Source organism: Neltuma alba, unplaced genomic scaffold (assembly GCF_004799145.2).
Source record: "Neltuma alba isolate B1F8T4 unplaced genomic scaffold, ASM479914v2 tig00012697_pilon, whole genome shotgun sequence".
Lineage (NCBI taxonomy): Eukaryota > Viridiplantae > Streptophyta > Magnoliopsida > Fabales > Fabaceae > Neltuma > Neltuma alba.
The window spans coordinates 195,781-212,519 of record NW_021637124.1 but is presented as its reverse complement, the minus strand read 5'-3'; the positions used below and the strand labels follow the sequence as shown (position 1 = coordinate 212,519).

At 35.9% G+C, this 16,739-nt stretch overlaps 1 protein-coding gene across 2 annotated transcripts; it reads right to left on the bottom strand.

Annotated features, from left to right (window-relative positions):
- Window positions 1–612: 612 nt before the first annotated feature.
- Window positions 613–16,474, bottom strand: LOC114729995 (uncharacterized). Of its 2 annotated transcripts, none has more exons than XM_028917012.1 (22): window positions 15,619–16,474; window positions 12,125–12,240; window positions 11,013–11,221; window positions 10,625–10,744; window positions 10,354–10,482; window positions 10,118–10,243; window positions 9,691–9,746; window positions 9,476–9,575; window positions 9,100–9,217; window positions 8,802–9,011; window positions 8,256–8,580; window positions 7,375–7,468; window positions 7,108–7,216; window positions 6,762–7,027; window positions 6,536–6,660; window positions 6,039–6,273; window positions 5,248–5,436; window positions 4,878–5,152; window positions 4,127–4,334; window positions 3,801–4,040; window positions 2,898–2,983; window positions 613–1,273 (listed from the first exon to the last, which is right to left on the bottom strand). In XM_028917012.1, exons 1-22 carry the CDS (start codon window positions 16,449–16,451, stop codon window positions 1,114–1,116), a joined length of 4,329 nt encoding a protein of 1,442 aa, XP_028772845.1. In that variant the 5' UTR covers window positions 16,452–16,474; the 3' UTR covers window positions 613–1,113. The 2 variants fall into 2 exon arrangements, with proteins under 2 accessions (XP_028772845.1, XP_028772846.1); XM_028917013.1 differs by having other exon boundaries at window positions 4,127–4,336; window positions 4,883–5,152.
- Window positions 16,475–16,739: the final 265 nt, after the last annotated feature.

Here is a 16,739-nt window from a genome sequence, read left to right as displayed (position 1 = left end):
GCTTCAAAATATTCCGGTGATTTTAAGAACTTTTATAGTTTAAGTTGTGTAGGATGAGGACCCCCCCCCCAAAAAACAAAAACCAAAAAAACACATTATATTGATACACACAACACACTAATTATAAGTAAAATTGAATCCGCAATTTTCACTTTGAAAGCATCACTAAGCTGAGCCTTTTGCACGTAAGAGGGATTTAGATGGGCTCTTTTAAGCATAGAAAACTAGTAGAAATCGGTCTAATCAGCACAGCATTTATAATTTGAAACCAAAAAAAGGCACAGCATTATAGTACTGGCCAGTGTCCCAGAGCCTGTAGAATAGACAAGGGACAAAGCCCACAGGAGCCTAGTCTTTTGCCCACATCCCATGAACCCATAGCCATACGTTAATAGTGAAGCCCAAGGCTGAAATCAAGGCACCGTAAGGAAACGCCTCACTAAACAATTCCCACACAATGTCTCTCGTAAGATTGCTTTCAATAAGAGAATACTTATACATAACCAGGAAAAAAAAAAAACCTATAGAATAGGTGAGTATTGGCTTATTGAATTCCAGAAGGTCCAGTAACAGAAATATTAATGCAATAATTATAATAATATCCAGTGGAGGAGCAAAACAGCAGCCTTTGCAAAGGCTTCTCATTCAGTCAGTACTTGGTGGCAAAAGGAAATATAATTTTAAATACAAAAAATAAAGAACAAAATGGAGAAACTTGATGGTACTAACTAAGCTACAAGGACGCATCTCTCTAATCACTAGTTCCTTGTATTGTTCCACAAACCAACCTATAAGATTTTACACACGGAACAAAAAAAAAACTGCAGACCTGTACTTGATTGTCCTATACATCTATGCGTGTATTTACATGGCAGGGCAGCCACAATGCTTCCTATCAGGACCAGAATAAAGCCTCCTTTTCAGGGTATATTTGGTTTCACGATAGTAACCACCAAAACCTTAATTTCACAAAGTGAAATCAAGTAATTGCGTGATTCCACCAAAATCATGGTTTTGGTGGGTATTCAACGTGAAACTAAACACATTAAATAGTTGAATCACCAAAACTTGACAATATACACGTGCATGTCTGATATTCCTGTCTGTTTCCTGTCAAAAACCTGATTCATGAGCCCAAAAAGCATCGGGATCTGGGCAGTATAGAGAAAAATCTTCGATTTCAAGATTAGCTATATGCCAATTGACAAAGCGAGCTTGTACCAACTTGAAGAGCAGCAATATGGTTGGCAAAAGCCAGCACTCATCATCTTCCCTGCAAGTGAATGCATTAAAAACTCAGTGGAAAATATAAAAGATAATTGAAGTTCTAGAAGAGACAAAAGAGCAGACCAAAATCCTCAAAACCAGTTCACACAATTTAATGGCAAAGAAAATCTCCTAGGGCCTTAATAGCAATATAAACGTGACCAACAAAACATTTTTTTAATATCTATTACTGCTAAAATGATGTGAGCAGCATCATGAGAACATCAAATAATCATCACTCCTGTATATCTCTAAAACCTGTAGTAGCCTGTGGCCTCGAGGGGAAAAAATTATAATAGCCAAATTGCATATCAGTATGTACTATGCCTTCTTCGAAACAAAGGCCATAGCTAAGTAATTAGGCACTTCCGTAGGAGTATTTCCATTTATATAACTGGCACTTCCACTATTAATCTCTACTTTCACCAGCATTTGCATGAACATTAGGAAATTCAATATGATAGTAAAAAGGAAAAAAAAAAGCTTAAAGGTATAAAACTAAAGCATTTACCAAGCAGATAATGACATAGGCTACAGACTGCTAAATATGACCATCTTCACCATCGCGTTGGATTGAAACCTTAAGCTGATAGGACCGTTCATTGCAATCTAAATCAACAGTGAGTATATCATATTGTATGATACCTTTCTATCGCACTAATTCACAGGGACTTCTACTCATCTCCAAGGGGGTTTAACAAATTAAACATTTTTTTCCAATCAATTCTATCATAGAAGATATTCATAGAAATTTATTCAACAGTCATGCCCATTTACAGCGTATAACATCGATTTTTTCTTGTTATATCATTGCTGCTTCTATGACTTTATGGCATTCACTTCTCCACATTTTATTCAAATAAATCTTGTTCAAGAGATTACTTGAGAAAATTGCTTGGCTGATAACAGGTACAACAACATCCATGAATCACAGGGGACTACACCAAATCAAATACGGCAAGAAACTGCTTGGAGTCTAGGGACATGAATATCTTTCTCCTTGTTGACCATATAAGCCTAAAAAATTCACTCACTCACTCATTCATTCTTCTTTTAAAGAAAAGGAGGCTAAAGAAAAATCTCAACTGAAACAACACTAAGGAACACTCCTAAAGTATTCTCCACCACAAGATCAAATCAACCAAACGACGAGTGGGAGATATTCTTCAACCCAACTTCAACATATGTGACAGACCAGCCAGCTAGTGGAGAAGTTCACTAGAATCTTCACAATAAGAATTCTTACACCTTTCCTAAACATTGAACTACATGATGTCAACCTTCTTGGAGGATTTTTCTTTTTCTTTCTTTTTTTTTTTCCCAGCAAAAAAGTATGTTAAAGACCAAACATGACATTTTTCCTCCAGATAATTACCACCAAAAGAAGAGAGAGAAAACCCTTCATGCAGAGTAGTTCAATGAGAAAAAAAGGATCCACCATCATGTTCGAGTATAAGGGATAAATATATCATGTTAAAATATAACAGTCAACTTCTTGAAACTGTCTCCACAGATGTGGGTCAAAACAAGAGCAGCAGTCAACTTCTTGAAACTATGCCTACACAGGTGTGGGTCAAAACAAGTCTTAGTTGTTCGTCAAAGATGTCATTGGTGTTCAGGAAGAGCCTTACCTCTTAATATTCCATGTATCGGTCTCATCAGGCTGGTGTAAATGGGATAATGCATAGTGAATGAGGCAACAAACAAAAGCCACTCCCTGCATAATAGTCAAATAGTCAGCCAAAAGCATGGAGTACAGAGTATATAATAATTTAAACACCTTAAGAAGTCAAGCATTTAATATGTCTAGAATGGCACGTGTCATCCTTAAACCTGTAATCAAATGGTTATAAGGCCTTTCAGCTCCTGTGAGATGGGATGATGTGGGCATTTCTATTGGGTTTGCCACTGGGTTTTGAGCAACAGAGCAAGGGTTATTTAGAGAGATTGAAGGCATTCACTTCTGGATGTAGAAGTATCTCAACTTTCTTTTGGGTCATGATGCAGTGTAATGATATATTTATCTATGCATTTTTCTTTTTGCTATGAACAAAGGTTTCAGACATCTAAATTTAAATTATTACAGGCAAAAGAATGCTGATACTGGCATTTTTAAAAAATAAAAGAAAATGCTGATGCTGGAGAGAACAGTTTTGTGCGCCATCATTTTATTTGGGTCATAATTAATATCTATATATAAAACATTTTGTGAAATAAAAAGTCAAAGCAGCATCAGTATCAAACTTCTTGTAGCACAATAAGTTCCAGTAAGTTTTTTCATGCATTTTGTGGAAATATAAGAGTATATTGAAAGAGAGTATATAATCTATTTGTACAATATTTTTCATATTTTGACCATGATTTGACCCCAGAAAAAAAATCGATGACCTGAGATAAGCTCACAATTAATTTATTTGTAGCACTATACCATATCAAAGGTCCAATGAAAGCAGAATTCCAACTGATGCTAGCTTGCTACTTCTCATCCGCACAACACATGCAATATATTATAGCAAACTACAAGCACAACTTACAATATTTGATAAAGAAGTGGCATTCCACAATGCATATACTCGAGAAAGTGAAGCTCTTCTTGGTTCTTTACTGAATAAAGCATTCAAACCAGCAGGAAACGGTGACAGTAGGGAAAGAGGAAGTATTAGCAAAACACAGAGAAAAGCTGCGAGAGAAATCCAGTAGAACTGAAGCAACATGAGCAGAGTGACTGAAAGATCTGCTAAAAGCATGAGAGTTATCAGCAGCTGCACTGTGTCCTGGCATGGGCATGAGCATGACATTTATTAGATAATGTTCAATTTTTAGTTGTGGAGCAGTATAAGGCCAAAAATCATTGAGCTACCTGGCGACCAACAGGTCTAGTGTTGCATAGCAGAAAAGAAAGTGGGAACATAAAGTCTCTTTTAAACTCCAAAGATTTCAGGGTAGCATCATTAATGAGTCCTCCATTGATTCCTCCAGTTATCCTCTTAAGAGATAAGGAATTACTAATGCATGGCCAATTGTGCTGAGGCTGCATAAGACTATGTCTTCCACAGGCAGCATTTTTCCTGTCATATGGTTAGCAAAATGATAATCCCTTCAAGCCAATTCGCAGGATTTTAATTAATTTCATCTTCAAAGCACTAAAAAGAACAATGTCAAGATTAGTAATACTTTGCATCCCAAAAATGACTGGACCACACATGTGATAACCAGCTAGGTTGAAACTAAAGGCATAGAACAAGCTCGTCACTACCTTACGGTAGAACTGCTCAAAATGTGCTCTCTCTAAATCCATAATGAGGTCAAAGTTCTAGAAGTATATGTTATGAATTTAATCAACACTATTATCGTTTAAAGGTGTACGACAATAGTTAGCCACAATATTGATTATAACTGTTACAGTCATATTTAACATTTTTCCTTTGAGTAGGCGCTGAGTTCTGCATTCCAACAGTCTTTGCAATGAAGTCCATTCAATAACATTCATATTGCAAAAAATTGCAATTAACATTATTAAATCACACAAGACAACAAGAAATGATTGATCTCCCCTATCATAACAGGCCTAAGTGAATCAGTTGCATAAAATTTGTGAGGTCCTAACTTACCTTGTTGGTCCATCAATATTGTCCCAAGTATCAGACTCGTGCAAAGAATAATCACCAACTGCCACCACAATACCCAGCTGATAATAACCAGAAGCTGTTGCTTGGAACCATCCCAACTCAATCTTAACACCATGGAACTCAAGTTGAGGATTTGCATGGCTATTTATCCAAGAAACAACAGGATCTAGTGAAGTGCGAATTGATCCATGCCTCACTGTCCTTAACTGAGCATTCAGTCCAGCCACCAAGCGATTCCAAACAGTTGCTGGGACATGCTGTGGCCATTGATTTTGGGATTAGCACGTCAGTAATGAATATAGAAGGAAAAAAGAGACTGACTAAAATTGAAGAGTAGCAACAATTGAGAGACCTGGCCTATGAGGTTGGTCAATAGTGTATCATTGTGAATATTATAAGGTGCCATGTAACTTCCATTCCCACCAAATATTATGCACATAGGAAATCTCTTTTTAATAATTGAGACAATGTCTAACCGCTTCTCATCACCACCAAGAAAAAAATCAATGTATGCTACCATCAAATCTGGTGTTGCCCCAACCTGCATGATGGTTTCACAAATTGACAAGGATGAGATCGACATCAATATACAGTCTGGGGAAACCCCTATTAAAATATCTTTCAATTTGATACCCTTTGTCTGGAAAAAGCATAGTAGATTTTTATACATAAATAAAATTAATGCCAATGTTTAATATTCGCATGGTTTTATTTTTATGACGATAAAGGAATCCAGTCTGTTGAACAGGACATCATCTCATTAATTAAATTATTTATAACTTACATGCTGCAAAAAGGAAGCACATTGACAATCAAATATAATTCGTTTGACTGGGGAGGAAAAGATTTTTAACAGAGAAGCAGAACCATAGTTTACTGAGAGAGAGAAAGAAAGTGGAAACATCAATCAGTACTGTTAGAATTAATAGTAATGAATTGATGCATATGTAAATTATTGAGCTTTGATATGGACATCTACTCAGCGCGTATACCATTTTCTCATATCTTACCAAAACAAAACTTAAAGTGAAATATTTATCATGAAAAACTTAAGATTATTGCATTGAACAGCAGCACTGTCGACTTTGTGTCTTCCAAATTCATTCTCAACTATATTAGAAACAATCTAGGAAATTCACAAACCTTCATCCCTTTGTACAAAGCACGTGATCTACAGGAGCGTAGGCATGAATGGTCATATTCAGACTTGACGTATTCCTGAAGGCGACTGACTTTTACTCTCCTTCGCCACTGTTTCCAGGACCAAGCACAAGGATATGCAACAACTGAAAGTATACTGTGTACTGATCCCTCCCACCAATCATATGCAGCAACTGAGTTGATCTCGTCAATGAATCTGTTAAAAGCATCCTCATACCTGCACCCCAAATTGGACCAGATCTTAAAAGATCTTTTGACTAATATTACACAGGACTTGAATACTGACGAATTCTTTATCTTCCCCAAAAGGGGCGTTTTGAGCTTTGTCATATGAGTGCTTGTTGTAAAATCATTCATATGGAGTGTCTCTTGGAGCAATACTTTTATAATAAATGGAGGAGTATTTGGTCAGCAGATACACGATAAGATATGGCGTTAGGACCTATAACATGCATGCATGAATATGCAAGTTCTCTTACACAATTTCTATTATCGCATGAGGAGGTGAGTAAGGAAGATGCCAGGGCTCTCTAAAAGTATTAGGGCCCATGAAGTACATCCTGTGCACATGACTTTGAGTTTCTTCAGCTCTGGCTCCCCGCACCTAGTTTTTCAACAAAACTGAATGCATCAAACACTTATACTTAAGTGCAATTACAGATACAGATAAAACTAGATGTATCAGTGAAATTTTTGTCTTAGCACCTCAGATAGGGAGAGAAGGTATGGAAAATGGTGGTGATTATGTTGCTCAATTGAACTTGCACTGTGATATGTACCAGAACCAACCAACTTGATTCTCAATGTACTTAGCAGTAGAGCCAAAAGCAACAAAATGAATGATAACAATACTGCAAATGGCCAGGGACCTCCAAAAGTATAAATAAGCTCCTCTAAAGTTGTATAGCAATTGGGTAACCTATATTTGTCAGATACACATTTATAGGGGCAAGACTTATTCCTAACTCCGCCTGCAATGAAGATTGTCGCAACTATCAAAGAGAGAGCAGAAAATTATGCATATAAAAACAAGTTGCAATATCAAAGATACCTCGTAAATATATGAAATTTGCACGATTGGGAAGAAGATCAATGGGACAAGGAATGCAAAGATTCGCATCAGAACCATCAACATCTTTGTAAGTACCAATTGGGCATTCCTGAAAACTCAATTGCTCCGTTTGATTAATTTCAGGACAAACTTTTACTGCATGCGAGAAAATAATTAGAACTCTGAGACAGCTTGAATGCTGTCCAAGTTCTATGCATAAGGACACCATGTAAGAAGAAAAGGAACATAAAATCACATGAAACAAACCTTACAAAAAGTGCCATATAGGCCCTTGGGGCATTCTTTCCCTGTAATGGTACCCCTCATTCCATGATGGCCACCGTTATTCCCACTGCCTCCACTGTTGAAAATCATAAAGGAAATATAATTTTTGGAATAACGAGCCCAATCTGTGACTGAATTATTTAAAATATTATGATTCAAATTCCTCAAACTAAGGTGGTTGAGCACCTCAGGAGAAAGAAAATAAAAAAACTGGGGGGGGGGGGTGAGGTTTGATGAACTAAGGTAGCTTTTGCAGCCAAAAGCATCCTGCTTTTTTGCGATGATGTTTCAATGAAGACATAGATCACTTTTATCAGCCAAAGCAAAAAACTAGTAAAGATAAAACTCATTTTCGCTAGTCCTTGGGGCAATCTAACAGAAAACCCAAAAAAAAAAAAAGCCTTTGACCATTATGCCAGTTCATTCTTCACTCACGGAAGAGTTATTACCCCAGGTAATAGCACTGCAAGATAAATGCTATCATTTAAATTTCTTCACTGTTTCACTAAGTCGTTTTTGGATGGCATTGCCAATTTGCAATGGAATCTTCTGCATTTATGTGGTGAACTTTTCTTTCTCTTTTGCAGTGTGTAAAAAAATCCAAGCATGCATTCTGCTGAAGCAGGAGGCCCTTCCAAGTATACTAGTTTAAAGTTCAAATTCAAAGTGTCCATTGCAGCAAGAACTGCATAATATCAGACAAGCTCCACAAGCATGGTAAACAAATTCTTCTTTAAATAACTCTTGAAATTCTCAACTTTTCAATAAATGATCATCATGAAGATGCAACTGTTAACCCAAGAAGAATAAGTAATATTTATGTTATATTTTGAAGCCACCATTTAAGATGTGATAGTATATACCTGTTGTTCATTAGGCCATGTATACTGGCAACAGGAACATACTCTTCACCAACACCAATCTTTGACCAATGGAAATGAATTCTCCCTCCCCCACCACCGCCACCTCCAAGGAGGCCACCATTGCCACCAACAACAGTTAGAGATGAATTCTCCAACAGCCTGAGTTCCTGAAGGAAAAGAAGTACCGTCCCACCAGAACCTCCTCCAAGACCCCCAACCAAAGAACCATCACCATTTTGCATTACTTTGCTAAAACTTTGACCGTCAGCCCTCATGAACCCATAAAGGTCAATCCTCAAAAGTGGCCACTGAATGGATCCCATTACTAGCAACAACAAAACATAAATTACTATAACCAGAGAATAACTTAAAAAAATGGACATTTTACTTTGCATAAATACCATAAGTGCAAAAAAATGGTAGAGGATGGGTTAATATTACATCTGTACTTGTGAACAATACAACTCTTTGCAACTCTAAACAAAGCCAAAACAAAAATTTTATCCTCGAAACAAATAAAACTAAAGTTATCTAAAACAAATTTACCAATCATTCCGCCTCCAACCACATGGCCATATGACTCATCTGGGCCCTTGGTTCCGCTACCCAGCTCACATGGAAGCCTAGCATTGCCATATACACTGCCACCATTACTCTCTCTCCCATTGAAATATCCAGACCCTCCTCTTCCACCATGACCAGCTCCCCCACCAGCTCCATTCAAAAAGTTTCCCTTTCCAATACCTTCAGTGCAACCTGAAAAAGGTCACTGTCTGATCAGAATCACAAATCTATGCTTTAACCAGACTAAGGTAAAAAGGACCAGCAAAATTGTTGAGCTCACCTAACTCAGAGGCTGTAATCATGCCATCAGCATCAACAATGACAGTCCTTGCCCTGTGGATGTGAATTATGCTTCCTTTCATAATGCCATTTACAAGAATATCCTCTACACGACATATCTGCAAAAAGTTTATTATGAAAAACACCCACCTCAAATTTCCATCCTAGCAGGATATTACAATTGGCAACAGCAGAGTTATTTAACTTGAATAATCAGCAATGGTTGAGGTGGTAAAAAACAAATAGTGTCATATGCTTCAAGCAAGACATTGAGAGGTCACCAAGGAAAAAAGGGATTCCCAGGAAAGTGACAGTAACTAAAAATTGTAATTTGAGTGTGCTTAAGCATAGACCTGTAATTACATTATGAATCTTACTTGAAGTGAGAAAGAGAGTGTATAATTGACATGGCAATCGTCAGGTGGAGTAATCAAATCTACAGGACAACTCTGGGTCTCACAAAGACTTTTTGTAACCCTAAAAGAAAACAAAATTAAAAATAAGTAAGTTTGTCATTGACAAGGAGTTCGCAGGCTGTTTGGAACTCAAAGTCATAAATCAAGCAATGCAACTAGAAGGTAGCAATACTTACGTGCCTCTACTTTCATTATCATCCAAAGGAGCCTGAAGTAAAGAACCTGGGCCAACCTGTCACGGAAGAAGGGATATTTTTTAATAAAATCAAATTTAATTGTAAAGAGATATACATACATATATATATATATATATATATATATATATATATATATAAAAGAGAAGGATGCACCATTTTTCTCATAATAAGATACACTACAAGTGAAAATAAAAGAGATGAATTCGGTTACAGAAAAGAGTACTGTCCATATTTTTTACATGCTGAACACTTCTATCCATCATAACTAAACACTTGACATTGCACCTAGACTCCTGGGATATTGTGATTGTAGTGTCCCGTCTCCAAATCAATACTATTATTTCGTAAAAGAACATCAAAATTTATGACTAAAACAATGAGACTCAGTGTCTAAGGAATTGCTTACAGTTATGTTATAAAATAGAGACAAGGAAAGTCGCTGGCCTTTGATTGCATCCCCATGACCGGTCAACCTCAGTAGCCCCTGACCATATAAACCTAAGTTTGCATTTGAACTTATGACAGAGTTTTGCTGCAAGTAGGGGAAAATCACAATCAGAAAGATTATTTCAAACCACCAGGCACCAAATATGATTCCAAGGACAAGTAGGCTAAAAAGTTTTTGGATGAAGACCATGATACCCTTAAAACAACCAGATTCCTGACTTCAAGAACTGAAGCAGTAACAATCCTATCCTCACCACCATCAATTTGGATTTTGGAGTTCCACATGAGTAACATTTTAATAGCAACTCTAAATGCACCAAAAACCTTCAGGTATTAAAGGTAAAACTGTTAAATCATGAGCCAAAAGTCTTAGCTTAAAAATACAAAAGTCCTAAATAATTAATGTCATATGGATTAAAAAAGGACATCGACTTGGGCAAAAGCATTTTCAATAACAATCTATTACCTTTATGATGGAATCACTCATTAAAAGTTCTTCTGCAACAAGCTCAAATTCAGAAATTGGATAATCTGACAACCCAAAGATTATGCTTCCTCCACGGTATACACTAATTTGGCCTCTTACCTTCACAATTAAAGTGTTTAAGTTATTAAGCATTAGGCTACAAGGTTAGATAAGCAAATAGAAATCAGAAAAAAATTTCCAAGGACTAATATTATAAAAATATATTATGCTAGAAAGATATTAACAGAGAAAACTGAAGCAAGAACCAAATTTATTATAATCTAATTTTACTGGGGAAAAAATGGCACCAGAAAAAAATGAAGAAAAAATGCTAAGATACATTAGTGTCTGAATTCATACAAGTGTCTTGTGTGTAAGACTTTCCTACCTGAACTCTGGACCAAACAAGAGGGACCAAAACTTTTGCATGATTCTCCACATAAACATTCGACCAAAGCGGGCGGGTTGAGAAGTCGAGCAATGGAGTGTCAGTTTCTGTTGTGAGATTATCATTGCTGACTCTCAGACTTAGTAAATTTGCATTGAAATATGTGCCAGCAGCTCCAGAATTCCCAGGACAGCCAGTACTCAAACCTCCTGTCACACCATAAATGCATATATTATACATAAGCTTCTTCTTGCTCAAAGCAATATTAAAAAGGGAGCACTAGATGTGCTATGAAATGAAACTAATAAAGATGCAAGTATGAAGATATCATGAACCAATTCTTATTCTTATTTTTTAAAGAAAAGTCAATCTAAAACTAAAATGACTAAATGCGTGTGTGTTGGGGGGGGGGGGGGTGGGGCGAGTGTTACTCTGCTTGCAGTCAATCTAAAACTAAAATGACTAAATGCATGGGACCCTGCCACTAGGCATCTCTCTCTCTCTGTGTGAAGTTATTCTGCTTGCAGTCAATCTAAAACTAAAATGACTAAATGCATGGGTTACTGCCATAAGCATTTCTGAGTGTGTACGCGCGCAAGTAAAGGTGAGTGTTAATCTGCTTGCCTCTGAGGTGGAGCTATGCGTCCTCCTCTTTTAAATGGAAAAAGGATCCATCATTTCAGATTAAAACAAAAAAGCATTCAGTCACTGGAAACACGAACACTCAAATGATTGACAAGGAAAAAAGCCTTATTTTATTTCTCTAAGTGGCTATTTAGCATAAAATCCATTCCTTGCTTTATACTATCCATGTTTCTCCCGTGTTGCTTCATCTGACAACGAAGAAGATGAAGAGCAATTTCGGACAGACCTCAGAGTCTAAAGTGATGCTAGCAAGAGACCCAAGGGGCATTGTTATAGATAAATTTTGCAGCCAACATATAATGATTTCTAAGTACCTTCAAATAAGATTGTCCTCCAAATTATTCATTCTTTTCCATATAAATCAAGCTTAACATTCTTTTAATTCTTTCAATAGAATTAAATAATAAACATCTATCATGACCAGCCATAGGTTTGATTGCCAGGTACAGAAGTGTACTGATACAAACCATGAACAGAAACTTTTAAATCTTCTTGTATGCTGTAACAATCAAGTGATATTCTTCCTCCACCACCACCACCCCAGCCCTTCCCACCAGCAGCACTGATAATACCATATCCCTTCCTACACTCATCCAGAAATGGGAAGTCCAAGAAAAGTTAGAAGTGCAATTCGAGCTCTTCTAGTGAGCAAACTGGAAGGCTATTTAAGTATGCATTTTAAATAAACATAAAGCATCACTTTAATTATTCATAATAGCTGGTAGCATTAATTATCCCACATGAACATTTAAATTTAGAATTTCACATATCATATTACCATAATGATTTCAAAATAAATATCCTACTTCCTAAAACTTGGAGAGGATTATTAAACAATGGTGATATATAAATTCCGTAATCGTCATTCAGGAGGGGATTTTGAAATTAAAATGGCACAGTAGTGCTATTGGTGGTTTTGCAACCATGCTTTTTGACCCTAGTCCTTCGCAACTGTTTAGCCGGTCAATGTACTTGTATAAAATCTCTGATAGATCTCATAAGAGTAATACTGGACTGCTTACCACCAATTATCACAGAATTCCCAAAAAACCAGTCTGATTTCTCATCTCAAATTCAGTGGTGGATCTAGGAACCATGATGAGTGGGAGCACATTATTTTATAAAAATTTTCATTTAAAAACAATTTATAACTTTATGTATATCATTAAAATAACATATTTTCATTTGAACTTTTCAATTATAACAATAAAATTAACCGACTAATAACATTATGATTTTTCCTTCTTAAATTTAAATGGGGTAATCTTCCAATATTAATAGTTTCACCACGTAAATACTCATGAGAGATAGTTCCGTAACAACTTATGTAATACATAACAATGATCCATTGAAAAAATATCTAATGAATTGTCACAAACCATTATAACATCTTAATGAAATGCTAAGAATAACACCTTAGAGGAAAACCAGTTTATCTGAGGGGAGATCAAATCATCCCACAAGTGTTGTTCAGATATTAGGGATCAATTGTATACAAGGATGGTAAAATTGATGGAGACATTTCAAATAGAATACAAGTTGGATGGTTCAAGATAAGAACGGCTACTGGAATGAAATGTGACAAGAAGGTACCTAATAAGCTTAAAAGGAAGTGTTATCGAATAGCTATAAAAACAGCAATGTTATATGGTAATGAATGTTGGACTTTCTTATCTAAGAATACATAAAAATATATTATTTATAAAGCTACAAACACTATTTAATTCACAAACATGTAAAAAAATTTATAGTGCCTTGAAATACAACGGTTTCAAAGGCCCAACTAAAAATAATATATCAACATTTTAAATTAGATTACTATATTATTAAAAGAATAGTCAAAAAAAGCATCACAGGTGTGCCCATATCAAAGATATAATCATATAATGACAATCAGAAAAACAATATTAAACAATGGGGTAGCAAAAGAAAAGGAACACCACTAAACTAAATTTAACTGAAATTTTAAGGTAACAAAAAAGAGAAAAATGTTATTTGCACCCAAAAAAAAAAAAAGACAGAGAGAAAAATATCATGAAGAAAAAGGAAAGAGAAAAAAGAAGACAAAAATTACGCTTGTAAATTTTTTATAACTTGGAAGTTAAAATGTTAAATACAAATTTTCATGTGTGAATTCAATAAAATCAGGGACCCAAAAATTCAATGAATTTAGTGGATTCAAAATTATATAATACATGGGCAAGTAAAAAATTATATACATATATTACCATAAATATACTACCATAAAAAGTGTTGGCAAAAAAAAAAAAAAAAGTACTTCCTCAGTTCCTCTGGCACGGTTGATCATTTTCATAAATTAGACTTTGCACATGTTTGAAAATTTAATTCATTTTTTCCCTTTTTACACCCACTGTATTAATTATCACATGTTGGCCAATTTATTCTCTACTGGTAGACTCTCTCTCATCTCTTTTTCCACACATCCTCTCTCATCTCTTTTTTTACTAATTCTCTCTCTCTCCCCCTCTCCTTAAATAAAGGTATATTTGGGCCAAAAATACATTCCCTACACGCCTATTGCTTTTAGCTAATTTTATTCAACTTTTTAATTTAGGCAATTCAGTTATTTGTATCTTATATATAGGACCGGATGGAGTATATATTTTCTTCTAGGAGGGGGTGGGAGCTCCACCAGTGCATCAATTCATGATCCAGTATTTTGATGTAATCTACAGAATTTCAATGCATATCCATATTCATACTATAATACAAACAATAGTATATAGATCCTACTCCGGGTCCTACTTATAAATCACTTCCAACATATCTCAGACAGACCCCAAAAAAGAAAAAACCTTCAACTTCATTAACTCTCTTTTATAATTTAACAACTTTTCAACTTCATCTCTGTTTTATATACATTATACCCCTTGATAACAAAGTCCACATAATAATAAGTGACAAGTAAAATTGTAACATGAAAAAGTTTCTCTCTTTCCTAGAAATAGGACAAAAAAATTTCTTCTCTTTGTCCTATAAATAGGACTAAAGGAGTAGGTGAGGATGATAATGATTATAAATCACCAGGGCTTATTAGTAAAATTGACTCTCGAAGGATGACCAATTGATAGAGACCAAGATAGTAAGGGATGGCTAGATCTCATATTAAATAGCATGGGATGTTCTGCATTGTACCCAAGCAGATTGGTTTTTCCACCTCAATAGCTAGTTCTTGGGAGGGTTCCCTATCCATTGGAAGCCCATTAGACCGAACAGAATATTTTCCCATATATGCTATTATGTTTTAAAGGGAAAGTGTATAATATCCTTTAGGAAGTAATTTGGACATCCGTAATTGAAAAAACAGACCTTCTGCATTATGTAAAAATGAGACAACTTTAATGCATAAGCATACAATTAACTAAACTAGAATTGACCAGTCAACAAGTATGTATGACTGCATGCACCTAGTAGCTCTAGCAAAACATGAAGTGGGCAATAACTTTTCAACTGCTTGACAAAAAAAGACAATAGTAGTCAAGGATTTAAAAAATACAATTACCTACGTATGAGTTAAGAGTTAAGATAATATTCTTAAAACAAATAAGGTGAATCAAGATAATAAATGCTGACAAAAAAAATCATGATAATAAATCCCTCAACCAAGTGAAACATGTTGAATATCTACAAGGAAGTAACCCCAAAAGACATCATGGACAGATGAGCTTAATGCTGAAGAAAATCCATGAGAAAAGATATTTGAAGTTTTGAACATCATGACTTGTGGCTTGTTATTTAATAATCTAGACTCTAGATATCTTTTCAAACGCAACAACTCTAGTAGTGATTATGTTGCGACGATCAATACTACCGAACCTCAATGTTTTAAAATGTAACACATTATTAATTAATAGCAATAAACATGCTTCAGATATTATGAGACACTTTGTAATCAATAAGTATGAGGTCACAAGTACACAGATATATGGTTGATACTTACAGCTTTAGGGCATGTATTATTATACTTCCACCAGACCCACCACCCCCATCAGACCCTCCATCTCCACCTGCTGCAGTAACAGAGCCATTTATAAACAAAGTGTCATTCACTAGAAGCTTAATACGCCCCCCACCATTCCCTCCGAGTTTTTTCAGAGCAGATTTTCCGCCACCCTTACTGCCATAACACCATGGTTCAGACAAAGTAGACCAAGCATAAACATCACCACCCCAGTTTGTGGTATTATCTTTTATACAGGATGCTCCACGCCCACCATGCCCTCCCCCAGCCCCATCATAGCCATAAGGAGTGCCGCTAGTTTGGGAAGGTGGTGCCCCACCCAAAGATGATGTGTTAATAGATGAACCATACTCCATAGACATATTGGCTGCTGATAAAACCACAGAACCAGCAACAATAGATGCATACTGACCAAGTTTAATGTTACCAGACATATTGAATATTATTGTGCATCCTTCCACCGGACATGATATAGAAGCATGAGGGAGTATCTCCAGGTTTCCAACTCCATATATGTGAATATCGGAATCCAAATGAAAAGTTGAACTTAGCAAACATGTAGTATTAAATGATCCTACACCTTCCAAGTCCTCACAAGATACTGACTCATTCAATGGAAATGACGCAGATGATATTTGAACAGATACAGAGTGATGGAATGGAGAAAAATCGCTTACAAGGGACCCAGATTGACCTAGCTGGTCTTCTGAGCCAGTACTCCTATTCCTATGCTGTCCCAAAATGAAAGATGTATGAAGATATCCAAATACAATGCAGCACCAAAGGTACCTATGCATTACCACAGAGTGCATCACCAACTATAGCAACTATGTATCAGGAGATGTCCAAATGAAGTAATGTTTCAATCAGCTAAGTAGTTGGTGCAGACATTTATCCTGCAAGGTTTGTTTATGAATTCCACCAGCACAAAGATTTAATCAGTTGCCAAGGCTGCAAATTTTGCACATATTCTGCGACCAAAGGAAACATCAGAGTAGAGGAGTGAGAGAATAAATCGGTTGTTAACCTGTACTCATAAGATTATACAAGGTGTCATGCAGAAAGAACAACTACAGTGTGAAGTAGAAGCTTGTAAAAGC

Bases quoted from the DNA above. Each gene is read 5' to 3' on its own strand.
- LOC114729995 (XM_028917012.1), bottom strand. From the start codon at position 16,451: ATGCACTCTGTGGTAATGCATAGGTACCTTTGGTGCTGCATTGTATTT. The intron at 9,747-10,117 runs GTAAGCAATTCC...CTTCCGTGACAG, and splicing joins CTCTATTTTATAACATAACT to GTTGGCCCAGGTTCTTTACT. The intron at 9,576-9,690 runs GTAAGTATTGCT...GTTTTCTTTTAG, and splicing joins GATAATGAAAGTAGAGGCAC to GGTTACAAAAAGTCTTTGTG.